The sequence below is a fragment of the Cyprinus carpio genome, chromosome B7 (genome assembly GCF_018340385.1).
Source record: "Cyprinus carpio isolate SPL01 chromosome B7, ASM1834038v1, whole genome shotgun sequence".
In the NCBI taxonomy this organism is placed as follows: domain Eukaryota; kingdom Metazoa; phylum Chordata; class Actinopteri; order Cypriniformes; family Cyprinidae; genus Cyprinus; species Cyprinus carpio.
In genome coordinates, this window is record NC_056603.1 from 39,101,694 (window position 1) to 39,121,832 (window position 20,139).

General features: G+C 36.7%; 1 protein-coding gene across 1 annotated transcript in view; it reads right to left on the reverse strand.

The window, feature by feature from the left end:
- Positions 1-16,391: 16,391 nt before the first annotated feature.
- The window catches only part of LOC109047447 (polypeptide N-acetylgalactosaminyltransferase 18-like), a 99,770-nt gene continuing 96,022 nt past the window's right edge, over positions 16,392-20,139 (reverse strand). Inside the window, exon 11 of the mRNA XM_042728604.1 lies at positions 16,392-18,607. Within this exon, the coding sequence (XP_042584538.1) occupies positions 18,461-18,607 (147 nt within the window). The 3' untranslated portion in view covers positions 16,392-18,460. The remainder of the gene's footprint in view (positions 18,608-20,139) is intronic.

Below are 20,139 nucleotides of genomic sequence, written 5' to 3' on the forward strand. Positions count from 1 at the left end.
TTTTAAAAATCTCACTAGAAACCCGAAGCAGCATTCACTTTCACTGTTTGGAAGAGAGCAGCAGTCTTTCTTCATTTTGTGTTTCAAGAAAGAAACAGACATACAGGTTTGGGACTACAAGAGAGTTTTCTTGTACTTGCCCTGTTCTAAAAGGAAAAATAAAATGTGACTCATTCATGGATGTGACAACTGTTTTTTTTTTTTCCTGCAATTTTGAAACACGTGCGGCTTATATTCAGGTGTGACTTATTTTCCAGATAACAAGGCAACCCTTAAAGGCATCTAGCCTGTTACCTATTGAATTTATTTCAGCGATTTAAGCTTGATGAGCCATGTTTAAAAGTTTGGAAAGTTTCTTAACTCCATTCCTCCAGTGACTTGTCTTTCCTTTTTTACTTGCCTTTGTGCAGTCACCGTATAATTGATTCTGCTGTGTCTTTGCTCCAGGAGACAATTAACAGCAGATTAGGCCTTTTTTTCTTAAATAGTGCAACTTCTCCCGAGTCATTATTAAATCCATCACAACAGAAGAGGCGTGCAAACATTATTATAGGGGGGAAAAAAGTTTTAATGTAATAAGCTTTATGAAAAGGCTAGACTTAAAAATTAATGCCTGATGAAATCTTGGTTGATCTATGCTTTTTTAATGTAGTTTATTGTCAATAGCATTGTTGAATGTCAAATATTAATATTTACCTGGAAATAAAGCAGAAGATTGACAGTCAACCTGGCATTTAGGGTTATTGTCTATACAGCTGATGGAATTTCTATTAAAATGAATGAATCGTTGTTGCCTAATGACACCTCCATTGCAGATTTCAACAAAGGCTTCTCCATATGCCCTCAGAATACCCCCACATTCTGTGAGTCACTCAGTCACCGACATGTCATGCTTCAAGATGAGCCTAATACTAAGGTTGTCTCTTTTTTGTGCTTTGATATCACAGACAGACAGGAAGAGTGGGAGGCCGGAGATCTCCACTGGGATCTCTGACTGTCTTCGGCAATAAAGTCAGTACAGAAGAGCAAGACCAACAATTCCAATCAAATCCTCGAATGCTACAATACTGCCAGAGGCATTTCAGAGAAAGCACAAACAGAAAAGAAAGAAATGGAACAAAAATGCAACATAATTTTATATGAATATGTCTCATAAATAATAACTTCATTTCATGACCTTTACTTTTGTACAACACTGACTTCTTCCACACTTCCGACTGATATGATTAGCACTTCAAACAGACTCGGCATCTGCTGCAGTTCTTCTTAAGGACATCATCAGAGAGTACAAGACTAACCCTTAATATTTGATGCTATTTGGGTCAGTCCAGTGTTTTTCTCAACAGTGGCATGACATATTTTGGAGACAGATGAGAGGATAGTTGACATCTTGGCAGAGATTGGCATTTTGATGGATGGCACTGTAAATTGTGGTGTGTTTTCACAGAGGCTGGTCATCTTTTTTGGTCTTGGCTCAAGGCACTGGGATGGGTTCTTATTACAGTCACTCAGTTCACATTTTTTTGGCACAAAAATATAAATGTAAAATGTGTAGTTCTGTTTCAAAATTCGGTAACACTTTAGTATTGTTACCAATTCTCACTGATAACAAGTTGCTTATTAGCATGACCTATATTAGCAAATTGGCTGTTTATTAATGCTTATAAAGCACATATTTTGCATGGTCATATTCTACATCCCTAATCCTACCCAATACCTAAATTAACAACTACCTTACTAACTATGAATAAGCAGCAAATTGGGAGTTTATTGAGGTAAGAGTCATAGTTACTGGTTTGTTTATGGTGAGGATTGGACCTTAAAATAAAATGCGACTGAAAATTCTGATGGGATGAGCCACAATCAAAGTTGGTGAAAAATAGCATGTTTAACTTTACATTTTGTATATTACTGATATGTAATTTATGTTGAAGAACAAAATATGAGATGTTTATCACAGACCTTTTACTTGATTTACACATAAATTGAAAACTATTATTCTAAAACCCATTGAAAATTCCAGCGGGAACTCTTGACTCAAAAAATGCTTGTTATCTCCTATATTTTAGGACTACAAATTGAACAGCTAAAACAAGGGTTCCACAGTGATACTGCAGGAAGTCCAACAGTAATTGTTTGATGTTAAATATATTTATAAATTTTATAAAATTGTGTTAAATATAACTACAGTGCTATGCTCACTCTAACCAAACTTTTAAGTTAGTTAAGAGTTTAGTTAAATGTTTCATTGCACCTCCCACACTGAAATGCATTAAAGGAATAGCTCACCCCAAAACGGAATGTACGCAGGCCATCCAAGATGTAGAAGAATTTGTTTCTTCATTGGAACGGATATGGAGAAATTTAGCATTACATCACTTGCTCACCAATGGATTTATTTATTGCTTTATTTGAGAATAAATCTAATGCCATTTTCTGTTTTCTTGTTTAGAATGAGCATTATATAATATTCAGTGTGACATATGTGTTATTGGCTCTGCTAGATATATTTTAATCCGTTATACAGTGATTCAATAATCTGTAACAGAGAGAAAAAAAAGAGGGATGATGGAAATGTAAAAAACACAGCAGATGGAGAAAGAAGGCAAGAGAACCCTGTAGCTGCATAATATGCATTAATACCACAATATTTCTTAAATGTATATATGTATTTGTATATGTGTGTGCTGTGCAGTGTGTGGGAGAATGTGCTGTTGGCTTGCATGGAAATGTGAACTGAAACAATGAGCCTAAGCGGAGATGTGTTTGGAGGAATCCCAATTACTGCTGCACCTTGCAAAGGAAGGCCATGTGCTTAGCCTGAAATGGTCATGCTGATGGTGGATGTATCATATGTAAGACTTAGATCACAGATAGAACAATGCAAATGTATTAGTCCACCCACATGTAGCAGGAGTGTTTTTGTTCATGTGTTTGACTGGTAGGTGGTAGAAGGTTATTAACAAAGGCATATTACATTTAGAAAAAGAAAAAGGTACTAGTAATTTTCTGCCAGGACATTATCCATTAAGTTTACAGACATTCCTTTTAATGGAATAGTTCATGCAAAGTGAAAATTTGCTTAAAATGTTCTCACCCCCAGGTCATCCAAGATATAGATGAGTTTGTTTCTTCATCAGAACAGATTTCAAAAAATCTGTCATTACATCACTTGCTCACCAACGGATCCTCTGCAGTTAATGGGTCCCGTCAGAATGAAAGTCCAAACAGCTGATAAAAACATCACAATAATACACAAGTAATCCACACAATGCCAGTCCATCAATTAATGCCTTCTAAAGTGAAAAAGTGCATCTTTGTGATAAACAAATCCATCATTAAGACATTCATAACTTCAAACCTTTGCTTCCAGCTAGCTTCCAGTCCTCTCTATAATATTACTTTCTCCAGTGAAAATGTTGAGTCGTCTGAATAGGTGAGAAATATGCACAGATCAAGCACTGTTTACAAAACTGTCCTAAACGAACGTTGCAAACATGGCTCAGAAGTTAGTTCTAAAAAAAGGTCTTATTTGTTTGCTGATACTTGGTTTGACATTTTATTATCTACTTAAATAAAATTCATACATTTTTAGTGTGGTTTAAATGTCTTAATAGCTCTTGGGGCCATTGTATCTAATACAGAGTAACTGTTGAGCAGAATTTTCATTTCATTAATAAGAGTGCTAATTGCATTATTTGTAATGTTGGGAATAATGTTTTGCTGAACAGTCGCTGCATCTGTCTCTTAAATTGGCACAGAGCTGCAACACACACACTCAACTACTGCAGTCTTCATCTGTGTCCTTCTCTCTGTACCAGTTATATCACAAAATAAAATGTAAGCAAATGCACCTATGCTCTTGACATACAGTACATTGCATACAGCAGCAATTTTTTTTATTTAAAATAACCTTCAAATATGACCAATTTTATGAGTGACTGATTGATATTTAATTCTTGTCTAGACATGAATTATGTACACTAGTTAAATAGATTAACTTTTCAGTCTATTACAATGTTCTACTAGTTTATTCTGTTGTAGATCAAATGTATAAAAAGGGAGAGCATGTATATTATTAAAAAACTGGCTGTGAATTACTTGTACTTGCTGACTGGATACTCTAGTAGCTTTAATTAATTTGTTTTGTTTGGTCATTTGTTGTCTTCAGTGTCTGGTCATCCAACACGCTGAAGCTGCGTTTGTGAATTGCTCATGTGTCTGTTGTGAGTGAATGAGCATGGCATCGTTGCAATCTCGCCTCTTTTTTCTGAAAAGAGAGGCACCCTCTGCCACTACCCATCCTGGTCTCTCTGGCTCAAACAGAGGACTGCCGGCTAGCACTCTGGGAGATCTGAGGGTCACAGTGAGAGCTTCTCTGTCGGGCCAGCCCCCACGGACCTCTTACTCCTCACGCAGTGATGGTCCTGTTCAACTCCCAAGTGACTTTGCTGGCCTGTCTAATGGCGGTTATTTCATTTGATGGGCCGCCAGAAAATCAGATGTGGATCGCAGCATAGGGGGATGGGCTATCGTCCTCCGAGGATAAAGATTCGGGGGGGACAGCCCCCCTCAGGTGTTGTGGCTGCCGCCGAATTGGACCAGGAGCTGACGTCCATGCTTGCCCGGGCAGCCGCGAGCATCTTTTGTTTTGTTTTGTTTCTGTTCCGCCACATTGTCAAAGAAAGAGCAATTTCCTTTTCCTCAGGGTTCTCAGGCCTGCGGGCTGACAGCGTGTGATGTACTGCCTCCTCACTCTCACCCACAACGTCCCCTCTTGTTAAGAGACTGCGGTTGGGAGAACTTGAGAGTTCTGAGGGGATGAGTCAGAGCACAATGCCTTCTGTACCACCATCCAGCTCTACTCTCCTCCGCTGCACCATTGCGCGTACGTCGGTTGTTACTTTGGTGCCTGGGTGTACGGTGTCTTGGGGCATGGCTAACGCTGCCCAGCCCGTCTTGCTGGCTCATTTGCACAATTTGACTCGGCTTTGTCATTCAGTTCGACAGGCGACCTCCCAAGTTCAGCAGCGTTCTCGGGACTTCGGTGGCAGTCTGAGATGCTCCTGTCTTGCACGAGGAGATTGCTGTCCTCCTGGCAAACGATGCAATCGAGCTGGTCCCTCCAGCCAAAATGAGGCATGGGTTTTACAGCCCCTACTTCATCATACCCAAGAAAGGTGGTGGCCTGCGGCCAATCCTGGATCTGTAATTCTTGAATCAGACCCTTCACAAGCTTCCATTCACGATGAAAAGAGCAAACTCTCCCCTGTGCAGAAAATCTCTTTTCTCGGTGTGGAGTTGGACTCTGTGAGTCTGCCAACGCATCTCACGAACGAGCATGCTCAGTCTGAGTTCCTTCAGAGGCATGACGGTGGTTCCGATGTAACAATTTCAGAGGTTCCTGGGGCATATGGCATCCGGAGCTGCAGTGACGCTGCTCGGGTTGCTTCATATGAGACCTCTTCAGCACTGGTTTCACCCCCGAGTCCCAAGATGGGCATGGTGCCGCGTGACCATCACACCGATGTGTTGCCGCTCATTCAGCCCATGATCATACTTTGCTTTTCTATGGGCCGGGGGCACCTTAGAACAAGTGTCCCGGCATGTTGTTGTTTTCAAGACAGATGTATTCAGTACAGACTGGATCAATACATGCAACAGGCAGGCAGCCTCGGGGTCCTGAAAGGGGCCTCGACTGCTTTGTAAAACCAACTGCCTGGAGTTGGCAGTGCACCTTGCCTTGTGGCAGTTCTGGCCACTACAAAGCAAGCACGTGTTGATCTGCATGGACAACACTGCGGCTGTGTTGTACATCAACCGGGGAGGTCTACATTCACGTCACATGTCACAACTCGCCCGCCATCTCCTCCTCTGGAGTCAGCCACTCCAAATACTATTGTGGTAAATTAAGTGGTTATTATTCAGGCATGGACAGAAATATCAACACTCAAAATACAAAACTCAACAACTGTGAGAAAAAAAAAGGGAAAAGTTGAATATCTCAAGCATATAACTAAAGTCTGGAAAACGCTACACTCTTAAAAATAAAGGTGCTTCACAATGCCATAGAAGAACCATTTTTGTCTAAATGGTTCCATAAAGAACCTTTATCTTTTACAAAAGGATCTTTGTGGCGAAAGAAGATTCTTCAGATTATGAGAAGGTAAGAAAGAGATGGTTCTTTAAAGTACCTTTGAATGAATGATTCTACGGGAACCAAAAATGCTTCTACAATGGCATAGCTGTGAAGAAACTTTTATAAGATATAAGAGTTTCTTAAGAGTGTATATGTAATATGAATCTGAACAGACCATTATATACTGAACAAATGAGGATCATACACTACCAGACTTTAAAGCCATTCTGATCACAAGCAGAAATGTGTACTTTGTTGCTAGGAGAATACAAATAAACAAAATCTGGCAAATAACAATGTGTTCTAAAATCGGTTAAAAATAGGCTACTAAACATGTTTGATATCCTCTGATTGGATGGAATATAAAATCAGAGTCTGCGACCATCATACACTATGTGATTTTCGATGAAATCTGTCACTTTAAATCTGTAGACTGGCTCTGATTGTAAGCAGCTAGCATCAATGTTTTTTGACTGTAAACCGGTGAAAAATCTGAGCAAAAATCACGCAGTAATGGACTCGCCTTAAGTGTGCACAGCAGCCAACTAACCACAGCAAGTTGCAATAAATTCACTGTGAAAGCACAGCAACTAGTAGTCAGCAATATACTGTAAATTCAAATATTTTTGACGTTTACAGTTATCAGAGAGAACAATCCTAAGCCAAGATATATCCGGAGGCATTGTAACTCCTCCTGGAGCTTCATGGAATCACAGGCTAGAGGATGATAAGAGCTGCAATGCAGGGGCTAATATCATCAGGGAGCAATTGAGCAGATTCACACTGAGCCTAATCAGCACAGAAACACACAGGGAACACTCGCTTTCCTCTTGCCCATTCTCACTTTCTTAATATTACAGAGGCACAGCGCTGGGATACCAATGCCCAGATTTAATTTCAATAATTATAGTTCATTGTGAGGCGGGACAGGTCCAGGTTGATGGACACTTGCGTAGCTGGCCTGCAAATTAAGATTCACTCAAACACACTAGAGCACTCGGTTAAGCACTAGCTAGAGAGGTTAATTCTGCAGTGCTCCAATCACACTCCGATTAGCATGATCATATTATCACCTACGATAAGAGCAGACAAATGCTTCCTGATACATTCCTCATTTTATTCTCCAATTACCCTCGGAGACCTTAATTCGGTTTGAGACGTGTGATGGAGATGAAGTTTGACTTTGACGTTCTGAGTCCGAGGCTCATCGTTGTTGAGTGTCTGTGAGGATATTCTTGAAATATTGCAGTATGTGTTCATTAATGACAGGTTTCTGCCACCGTTGCTGAAACAGACAGTTTTACCTTTGATGGCAAGCTTCATTAGACCCAGTGGGCCAGGAGCCCTGTGAAGATGTTATTGTAAGACGCTTCTCAAAATATAGAGAGGTTCTGACTAGCAACCATCCAGCATCTTAGTTAATGTGGTCCAACTTTACAGTTGTCTTTAAATACTATGTACTTAATAATAAAATAATGAATTGCAAGGTACAATGTACCTACTATAGTGCTCATGTTGAATTGCAAAACTCTTTTGCTGCTATTGAGGTGGGATACAGGTAAGGTCAACAGTGTAATTAGATGTAACTATAGAAATAATGAAAGATGTAACTACAGATTAATCAGTATTTTCAAATGTATATACAATGCTAAAACATGTATGTACTGTAATGTACACAGTAAGTGCATTGTATTAAATTATTCATTTAAATGTAAGTACATAAGGACACAATATTAAGTGAGTCTGTTATATTAATATCAGCATTTATTATTTTTTAAGATCAAAAGTTGTATTAATTCGATAATTTTCTAAGAAAAATCTAAAAAGAAAAAATATATAGAGAGAGCGATTATGTGAATATGTTGTTTGCCTTTTATACATATATAAATATTTATATTTAAATGAATATTAATATCTAATATTTAAATTATTTTTTATTGCTGAACTGTCAATGCTACCATATTTTGAGAATGATCATGGGAATAAAAAAAGATTGAGAAAAAAAAATTATGGTTCATTATGGTTCATGGAAATATTTAATTGATTGCATCAGTGAGTTTGTCAGTCTCTGATAGAATGTGCAGTTTTTCTGCCTCTCTGAGCCCTGGAGATAGCTTGAGTCTTCTATTTTAGGTCAAATAGATGAGGTGGAACTAGGAAAAAAAAAAAAAAAGATAACCAACATATGATTTTGAAACAGCAATTTTTAATGAAAATATGTTAATGTAACTAATTACACAGCCCAGATACTCATAACAAACAAAAATAATAAAAAAAAAGAGTCAAACTTTAATTTAGTTACGGAACATTAATGAACTTTCTGCAAGATAGTGAATGCGTCTTTGTTATTACAAACATCAATGGTTTCTAATTAATCTGTAGAGAAAATTGCTCCTCCATAACAAAATTAAAACACACAATTACATATCTTTCTACTAAAGGAAAGAAGGTATAAAAAGACTTTAAGAAATAGTACACTCATTTTTGTTTTTGTATCAATGGCTGACATATATACTGATATATACTGGTGTGGAAGTTTTTACTGTAGTTACCATTTTTGTTTACAGTTAGCAACTAATTAGTAATACTCTACTTGCAGCAAGCCATAATTAAGAGTCCAGTAATAGAGATGACTGATTGCACCTTTAAGGCCAATATTACTTGAACTGATTTATCGGTCAAGTAAAACTGTCCTTCATGTCTGTAACTAAGCACAAAGCAAATTAAACAATTGTTGGTGTGTAAGATATAAAACAGTTCAAGCATATAACAATGTTTAAATGTTAAACCTAGATACATGTGCGCTGTATTCAATAGTTTTTGCGGAGAGTGCAAGCTAAAGCGCAATTTGCAGGACATGGTTGCGCCAGCGCGATCACTTGCATTTTTTTCAGTGGAAACAACTTAAAATACGCCATCATTTTAGCTCTTAAAGTTCAAAGTAATACATAATTTGGAACTGTACAGGGTCAACTTTTATTTGTGTGCACTCACAATATCAACAAAATGTTGTGATTTTATAAAATAAAGAAAACAAACATGATGTGCTTTTTGTCGTCTTGGTCTTGAATAGAAGCGCTATACAAAAATGAACTGTAACTCAGCAAATATAGTCTACATGCCAACATGATGAATATATCTATAGAAAATACTATACTAATACTAAACTAATACTAATACTGTTTAAAATTCTACTTAACGAAATAAAACAAATCAAAAATAAAAACTCTTTCATTATAATCATAAAGATGCACTTCTCTCTAAAGGTGCATCTGAGGAGATGGCGAATGCAGAACTCTTCAGCTGTCCTGACGGCACGCATGCTGCTGCTGCGGGACACTAAACACTGTCGAGTCACTCTTTGCGGTAGCACAGTCTCGTATTGTTTCCACCAGCGCAGCAAATTTTTTTCATCACTAATTGATGGATGTCTAAAATATAAAATTAAGGAGAAGCCTAAAACAGGGCTGAGGCCCGGCCTGCATCTGAACTATGACGTGAAAATTGGCCTGGGCTGGAATGCAGGGCTCTAATATATATATATATATATATATATATATATATATATATATATATATATATATATATATATATATATATATATATATATATATATATATACTGCATATGTATATATAGTTGAAAGAGTTTCCATGGATAATTAAAACACTAAGATAAACAGTAGAACTGTATGTAATATTCATACAAATGTAATATTCATACAGGATTTCAAAGTGCAGACAGGGGGCAGAGGGTGTCCAGTTTTGGGGCCTTAGGGTGGTATGTATCTCTGCATGATGTTTTCCTGATGGCCTCATCATGTGTGACCTTCATTGATTTCTTAGGTGGTTTGCAGGTGAGTGTGCAGCGGTGGGAATGTGGGTCAGCACCTACATATCCGAGGTTATGGTTTTCAGATGCAAAATTGTGGATTGCCCTTTTCGGATAGTGAGTGATTTACTTTGAAATATAGGAGTTCAAGCATCTTTGTTTCTTAACCATGAGTTAAGGTAGGTTGTAACATGAGATCGATGAGCAGATCAGTGCAACAGTAATACAGTTGCTGTACCAGACCATGAAGAGTTAGCTGAGCCTGCACAACGCTGTTGATTTACCGATTGATCTATGTTCTAACCCTCACCTATGATCATGTGGTTTGTGTAGTAACTGAAAGAACAAGATAGCAGATACAAGTGGCCAAAATGAGTTTTCTTTACAGGGAGTCTAATTTTGTTTTTGTAAAAGCCATTTATTTTATTCATAAAAAAGGAGAGTGTTTTCTATAGCTAGGCAGGACGCACATCCCCCTGTGCACAAGATCAACTTAGCTGATTGAGGAAATGCTGCCTGAAAGTCCTCCGCTGTCAGTTTGAGGTGAGGACTTCTGAATTACTGAGGGAAAGTAAGATTAATGTGCCAGTCAAGTTTAAATGTCTTATCTCTCTAGAGCACATTTGGCAAGACTGTCCACTCAGACCTTAACTTGTAATATGTTTTTTAATTAGTACCTGATGATGATAATGAGGCTTGACAAGAATCCCTCTTTAAAATAACAATGATTAATGAGATAGAATCAGGTCTGTAGAAAACAAATATAGAGCAGGTTTAACTTTAGTTTAAGAATGGTTAATGCATGGCCTAGCAGTGACACCACTGAGCTGTGATGCTGACTCAGGTTCAGTTCTAGCTTGCAACATTTCCAAAGCACTCCCCATCATAATGTCCAAAAAAAAAAAAAAAAAAAAAAAAATTGAAGTGAAAAATATTAGTTAAAATAACAACAACAACAAAAAAAATTTATTAAAAAAAAAAATAAATAAAGGTCCTTCAACTCTTTAACAGTGGACAAAGCAATTTGTAATTCAAAATACAGGTAAACAACAACAACAACAAAAAAGGAAAGTTCCTGTGTATTTACAGTATATTGGGCTGTACTTTTCTTGGTGCATCTTGTTTTTTTCCCAAATTATCTTTCATTAAAGAACAGTTATAAAAAAAAAAAAAAAAAAAAAAATAGTGTGAAGAAAATGTAATATTCTAAAGAATGTTTCTTTTTTTTATTATTGTAAAGAACCTTTTGTGGAATGGAACTGTTCTATAGATGTTAAAGGTTCTTAATAAAACCATAAACACCAAAAAATAACCATCGCATTTTACAGTATACACCAACAAAAGTAGTTTGAATGGTAAGATTTTAAATGGTGTCAAATCAGTAAAATGAATGAAATGAATGACTTTCCCATGACTTAAATTTCAGCAGGGTCTAATTCAGACAATGCTGTAATTCTCAGAATCTGTATTATGACTGAATCTGTCTTCTCTAAGCCACAAAGATGTCTTCAGCAGCTGATTCTCAGACAATATTGAATTAATAATTACAGAAATGTATATTTTTCTCCACTGCAGTTCATTAATGTATTCTAGTTGTTATGAGACTATGCTTTAACAGCTAAGGACAATTCTGTGCCTGTGATTTAGTTCTGTCATAACATTCATAACAGCTCTGACAGAGTGAAAAATGTCATCTTCACCATTTTGCTGATTGGTGGTGGGGTCAATATATTTTTACAAAAATTATTATTATTATTATTATTATTATTATTATTATTATTATATGGTTTCTGTCTTTGTGCATGGAGTCTCACTTTGAATCAAAATTGTGTAGTCAAACTAAATGATAGCCAATCATTTTTATGGGCAGGGAGGAATACAATATATCAAAGGATAGCTAATGCATATATGCATATGCTTTACATTTAAAGCCCAGAGCACTAGCTCCATTATTTAGTATTTTGAAGTCCTGCAGAACACGAGGGCAATAATTTATAAAGTTTGCTTTACATAATCAACAATGGAATACAAATGAACGCACAGGGATATATTCATAAAAATACTTAATGAACACTGCAAAACAAGTCATAACAAATAAAAGGATAGCTAGATTTAAGGGTCACAGTGGTTACAGCAACCAGGCATATTATACATTCTCATGAATTACTAAGGAAAAGACAATGGACAATGTAGCATTAATCAAAACTCATATACAACCATCCATCTCCAAAACACTTTTCCTATAAGTAAATCTCTGGAATATCTATCAAACTAATGCAAAACCCAAGTAATCATGGAAATGTGCACATTCCTTCTTTTACCAAAATCAAAGAGGCATAAAATAAAGTAATATTTGACAATTATGAAAATATAGTTTAATGACAGTTTCTACAGACAAAAGGTTACTGACCACCTATTCATACAGATTAAAGACATTATGGATCAAGCTCATGAAAACATGTCGTTCCAAACCCGTAAGAGTTTCATTTATCTTCTTTATAAACACAAATGTCTTTATTTACATATATTACACCCAAAGAGCACACATTCAATATGCAAAAAGCTCAATGTGGGTGCTCAAACACACAAAGTTGCAAAAAGGAAGATCAAAGTTGGCACATCACAGCTCCAAAAGTAGAAAAAAAGATATTTATTTATGTTCTCACCACTGGTGACGTTTCAAGCCTAAAATCTCTTCATCAGAGATTTTATTCACATATAAACTTTGATCAATGAATGTAAACAAACCTCATTGGTTCTTTCAGAAGATCAAACACGTTGAGATGACAAGTGAGAATGAAGCTCACTGGAGCGTGCTTGAGCTTTCCAAATTTGAACGCTGTAAACATTGTTAGCTGATCAATGTTTATATATGAAAAAAAAAAGCCTAAATTAAATCTGTCCATTATGTAAAGCAACCTTGTCTCTTCAGAAGACAGATTAAAACGGCTCGATTCATTTGGATTTATTTTACACTTTATGAATGTTTTGAAGCATCAGGTGAATGGACTTTAAATAAAGGGAAAGAAATCTGTCATAGAGCCCTCTGCATTTCAGCCTGAACCCGATGGGCCCCGACTTATTTACATCCCTAGGGCCAGCTTTGGGCCAGTTTTCATGTCATAGCTCAGACTGTTTTAGGCTTCTCCTTATTTTTATATTTTAGACATCCATCAATTATGGTGATAAAAAAGATTTGGTGCGCGCTAGTGAAACAACATGAGACCGTTCTACCGCCACTGTCAAGAGCAGCTTGGACTGTGTTTAGTTGCTGGAAGAGTTCCACATTCAAGCACACGCAATAGACTAAAGCTTGCCACAAAGCCCCTGCAAAAGTAATTACCATGAATGTAACAGGGGGAAATATTAAGGGTATATTTGAATTATTTATTAACAAAATAGTGTTTTCTGAGTCAGTTTGGCATAGGTGAAGTTGACGATCCTGACTCGCCATCTCCTTATTGGATGCCCCCTTAGAGAAAAATGCATTTTTATGGATTCCAAAATGAAAGAGTTTTTGTTTCAGATTTGAATATTTTCATTTTAAAGTAGGCCTAGTAATTTAAAGCTTTCTATAGATATATTTATCATGCCTGTGAGGCAAGTATTCACTGAGTTTCGGTTCATTTTTGTCAAGCGCTCCTGTTCAAGACTGAAACGGCAGAAAGCGCATCCTGTTTGTTTTCTTTATTTTACAAAAGTACAACATTTAGGTGATATTGTGAGTGCACACAAATAAAAGTAAGTCCTTTACAGCAGAGGTCCCCAACCACCGGGTCGTGACACACTGCCGGGCCAAGGAAGAGCTGCTACCGGGTCGTAAGAACATTCTGAGAAAATGTGTACAGGTATGAAGCTCTGTTATTTATTGCGCATTAATGATTGTTCTTATTATTCTCTGTTATTGTTTTATGCAATAGATATGGAGTAGCAATTTGATGATTTCATGTTCAATTTGTGAATGAAAGATTACTCTGATCTGTCAAAAGGAGTTAAATGGATCGCAGTTGATCCATGATATATACGGACCAGATGTACCCACCATTCCGCACACATGTGATTCGCAGATTAATTTGCCAGTTTACAAGTACAAGTGATTTTAAACCACAAGAAGAAGAAAGAAAGAGATCCATTACTCACGCGCTGTTCTCACACACAGCCAAAGCGCGCACAAGCATAGAGACATGTTTCAGACAGCGCACAAATACTGAATTGATTCCTCCTTCACGTCTCCCTGCTTTTGAGATACATAGGGTACACATAAAATTATTTTAAAAAAAACTTCACGGCATGCTTATTCTCTGTGGTTTCTTTTTTTTCCCATTTAAATCATCTGATCCATGTATATATATATATATATATATATATATATATATATATATATATATATATATATATATATATACACACACACCCAACCGCTCCGCTACAATAGTTTATTTTCAAAACGTAACCGGTCCGTGGTTTAAAAAAAGGTTGATGTATTACTGATGTATTAATGATGTATTACTGTTACCTTCATGAGCAAAAATTTATCAAACAAAGGCTGATCAACTCACTGTCTGCTGCTTACCGCTTGCTGGTTACTTTAAAAAATAAAAAACTTGAATTTAACAAAACATTTTTCAAAAATATTTCTAAATTAGCTTAAAGAAATGAAAATAAATATAACAACTTTGCCATTAAAAACAAAACTTTTTTGCCATTAAAAACAGAACTTTTTAATGGCTGCAACAGTGTAATGGGGAAGAGAGAAAGAGAGTAAAAAGACACAGGCTCCAGTCAGACTCACTCAAGCCTAAAAATTCTGATAAGCTGTCAGACAAGGGCCGAACTAAGGCCTAGATGTGAGGCCCGTGTAGGGCTCTAATCTCTCATAGCTTATGAAAAATTCTTCATTTGTGTTCCCGAAGTTGAACAAAAGCCTTACAGGTTTGCGACAACATGAGGGTGAGTAAATGATGACAGAATTTTAAGTTTTGGGTGATCTAAGTCTAGTTTAAGCCCTCATGTTTGCCGTGTTACTTTGCTGTTCTATGTCACTGGTATTTGTCTAGCTCATTGTTCATGCTTAGTTCCTCATCTAGGATTAAGTTCATAGTTTACATTTTGGATCTTCACAGTTGTAAATAACACTTATAATATATAATAGTCGAATTAGAATTCAAGCACAGAGCTGTCAACACTGCAGTAATTGCAATGTATTCTGCCGAGCATATTTTTACATGCTTAGGGCTGGAGTCTCAGGTGCATTTGACTACTCTACAAAACACCCTCCTTCCCCCATCAGCACCTGTAACATACCTGCTGAATGGAAAACAAAGAGAGCCACTGTTCTGCCCCTACGGCTTTGGATTCCACTGGGAATCATGTCCATTCTCAGCTCAGATTATACCTTGATTCTCTCCGTATGCTAACCTGAGCCTTCCTATTCCCTATTGTCATATTGCACTTACTTTGTGCCAGGAATACCTTGTCAGGTTTTACAGGTTTTACTTCTGCTATATCAAGAACAGAGCTGCTATGTATGTGGGTATGTGTGTTTGATTATGGACACAGTTTTATTGGCCCCATCCCCAAAGAGAGATACCTGAATAATAGATATGGGCAAGGGCAGAAAAACTGTCATCTACTCGCAGGGGAGGAACAGCAGCACTTCATCCAGTTTACTGCATCTGTTTCCCTCTGCAGAAACGAGAAGCCGGCAGCACATGAATCCTGCAAGCAAAACCCACACAACCTCTGAGAAATATAAGTATACTGGACCTCCCATGAGTTCAAAATATAAATACTTAATAATATCCACCGACCGTGACCCACACACAAATGCACACACATAAACTCTACATCTAGAAAATTCACAGATATAGTTCATCTTTCCTCGACTCATCTCCTGAGAGTATTATTTGCGTCAGGGCTTAAACACACTTGTCAACAAATTCATATGCCGATTTGACCTGCACATGAAAAGAGTCGCATAAATCACAGCAGAAGGATCCTTTTACAGGCTCGATTAGTTGTTTTTAGAACTAAAATAAAATAAAATTAATATTTATATATTTATTTATATATTACTGAAACCATTTTTGACTTTTCAATATATTTTGATATATATTGAGTCAAAAATGGTTTCAGTAATGTTTTTTATGTAGTTAACATTTTTTATTGTAGACTTTACAATAAAACATACTTTTAACTTTTAAAAAGTTCATTTTTACATTTACTTATACATTCTACCTAAGCTAACATGAATTAATAAGATGAATCTATCTATCTATCTATCTATCTATCTATCTATCTATCTATCTATCTATCTATCTATCTATCTATCTATCTATCTATCTATCTATCTATCTTTTCCAGTGAAAAATTGGTTATATGGATTTGGCTGAGTTCCACATCATTTTAATTCTATTTTCTTAAATAGAAACTAGTTTTTGCCTCAAAAAGGTCATCAACAAGCAGGGTCAAAGCTTAAATCACTTTAACTTGAGCTTTGAGAGCAATGTTTCACTCAACAGAGTTCAATTCTTTAAATAATGACATAACAGAATTTCAGAATTAGTTCTGCAGTGCTAAAATAAGTATCAGTTCCTCAACAGTGGTTTTGCAAGAGTAGGTTGATATAACGTCATTGCTTTTCTGAAACCCAAAAAGGGTTTGGCTTTGATCATGTTTGGATGGGAGAAGGACACATCGAGCCAGGACACTGCCAGCTGAACGTCTGAATGGAATATTGATCTGAGTGACTCCTATTAAACCATTAGATAAGAGAGACGTGTTGACCTTGTGCTTTGCCGCCCTACGTTTACAATGAAAGTAAAGATCACATTTTTTTAGAGAACTTTTTTGGCAGGCCGCCTTTGGATGCACGAATATGTATCAGCTGACGTTCTTGAAGCAGTGTGTGTGGTTTTGTCTATGATTTGCTATGCACTGTTAAGTTGTAAACCTTTTGAGTTGTATTTTAACTACACGTATAAGGTTGTTGCAAATGCAAATATTTCCCAGACTTTTGTGGCATTGTGAGGGTGGTAGAAGTGGATGTGCATGTATATTTAATGGCAAACATCCTTCTGGCCCAGCAGGACTGTAGATGCTAATGAGGACTGGCAAGCTGAGAACAGAAAGTGGCACTCGTCTCTTCCCTTGATACACACCAGAGAGAGAGCGCGGGAAAGAGTTTAAAGAAAACATCTATCGATGCACACAACTCCCGCTACAGGGAGGATCCGGACATCTTTTGAGAATAAAATCTTTGACACGTGAACAGCAAAGCTGTTTACAACCATGCATGGAACAACAGTATCAATGGAGTCTTTAAAAGGGATCATTCATCTAAAAATGAAATTTCTGTATGGTATCTGACATGACTTTAAATCATTTAACTTTCTTTTATCCTTGGAAAATGTCTAAGCTGCTCCTTTCCATACAAAGCATAGAGTGATCAGGTGCTCCAAAAACACTATAATAAACACCAGAAGGGTTTGCATTCATATTCAAATGTGATGCATCAAAACTCATCATGCCAGGTTTGATATCAGTGATGCCAAAACCATTGGTTGTTTTATCGTGACTGGCCATGATGTGCCAGTTCTGAATATGTAAAACTGCAAATTAGATTTGAGACCTAAAGCAGAAGGTGAGATTTTCAATGAATAATAACTTAAATTCCTGTTGTGTTCAGATGTACTCAGCCGTGTTTCCTCTTATGTCCTGAACAGACCCGTAACCTATTTTTGACTTGTGATCCACCAGTTTAGAGCCACTGCTATAAAATTCACTGTGATCTTCATGGAATATTTTGGTGAACAAAACAAGTGCAAGCCATGCATCTGAAGGAACAAACTCTCTAGAGAGAGCACATCTGTTTAACCAAACCACTGACACGGCAAGGAATTACCAAATCTGTCATAACAACTACAGCTCTCTCTGTTTACAGGAAGGATGGTACAAGGTCTTGTGTAGAAAAATGTAGATCAGCAAAACTCACAATTCGTCTTCTCATTTGTTTTTTACTGCCATTAATTATAAATACTGAGAATATTTACTTTACATGTAGATATAAAACAGTTGATTGTATCTAGATATGTTCCAACATATTGGCATGTCCCAAAAATGTACAGAGTTATTTCAAAATAATCTCAACCTACAAACCTGAGACACTAGAAAGAAATACAGCAAGAACGTTGCCAAAGCTTTGCTACATAGTAGCAATTATGGCTTCAATGTGTGCACTGGAGCCGGTACAACCTTCAAGTCATGACAAAACCAAGTATACCTTGCACAAAATAAATCTCAGTACAGTGTAGAACCTCATAATACACAATGCAATATCTGCCAAATGTGGCTTATCAGTATGCACAAGTACAGCAGCTAGGAAAAATGTTTAACATTTATCATATGATGTCAAAGTCAAATAGAGACATCCAGGTGCTTAAGCTTGTCATCATTTGTCAATGCAGTCCTCCCTCAGTCTCGATGGTATCATCATAAGGTGCTACCAGGAAACATATTGGTGATGGTCCAGTTCTGGCCAGTGCATTTTTGGAGCGTCAGCTGATATCCGAACTCATTGTCATTGTTCTCCAGGAGTTCAAGGCATCGCTTCGACTTTGTATTCTGGATGGAGCCTCCCTGAAGAAAGGAGAAAGAAAATAGATATATTTCATTACAGAATCCCCCGACTGTGCCCAGGCATGTTCCTGTATAGATGGAGCTGTCAGGGCTTCATCCATCTTCCCACAAAATTCCCTTTCAATGTGGGTAACCTTTCACACTTCATGTTCAGAAAAATCTCATCACAGCCTGATCTCCTAAGAGAATGAGGTTATTCATACATAACATACACATAAATTTTGTATGTTTGGATAGAAACGGAAATATAGCATTTAAAGGAATAGTTCACCCAAAAATGAAAATTAGCTGAAAATGTACTCATCCTCAGTACATTCAAGATGTAGAGGAATTTGTTTCTTTGGAGAAATTTAGCATTATGTCACTTGCTCCTCTATAGTGAATGGGTGCCGTCAGAATGAGAGTCCAAACAGCTGATAAAAACATCACAATAATCCACAAGTAATCCACACAACTCCAATCCATCAATTAATATCTTGTGATGCAAAAAGCTGTGTGTTTGAATGAAACGAATATCTAATTAAAGCATTTTAACTCCAAACCGTCTCTTCAGGCCAAAATATCAGACTATAATCCCTGTTTGTTCACCAATATATTTGTTTAGAACTGGTTTGGACTGGTTTCAAGGTATGTATACACAACAACATTGAACTAAAAATGCAAAAGTTTTTACTTTGTGTTTTTGAAAAGTTTCACATTCAGACAACAACCCCTGAGGACTCGTAAGCCAGAAGCAATAGTTAAAAACATCCTAATGATGAATTTATTACAAACACACTGCCTTTTTGCTTCACTGGAGTGGTGTGGATTACTTGCGGATTATTATATTTATTGGCTGTTTGGACACTTATTCTGATGGCACCCATTCATTGCAGAGGATCCACTGGTGAACAACTGATGTAAATTTCTCCAAATCTATTCTGATGAAGAAAAAAACTTATATATATCTAGAATGACCCAAGGATGAGTAAATGTTCAGCAAATTTTCATTTTCGGATGAACTATTCCTTTAAAAGTTAAAATTATGGACAGATCTTTAGAAATCTTTACAAATCCTTTATATTTTAAATGTATTTCTAGGCATGTTTTAACAATCATGTAGATATTGTTGAGCCCTTAACCTCAAGCCTACCTTAAACCTAACCATATCTCAACTACACAAAAACAGATAAATGTACAGTGGCAACAAGTTTAATTTAACAAGTAAAATTGTAAATTGCTGAAAATTGCCCCCCAGCTCTCGTACATCAAAGTAGTCACATTCAAAAAGATTTTAATGCCACAGTGTAAAAAGCTTGCATTCCCCAGTTGGCCAAAAGACATGCAAGAGCCAATGCATTTGGCATCTTTGACCTCGAACCTGTGGTGTAACGCTTGAGGCGACAAATTTTAAATGTTTAACTAATGCAACACTTGATTTGAATTTGATTTTGGATTTGAATGAATGTGATCACGTTGAACATATTTGTCATTAAATAAATTCAATAAAATCAGGAATCAGGAATCTATTAATTCCATCAATTCTACGAACT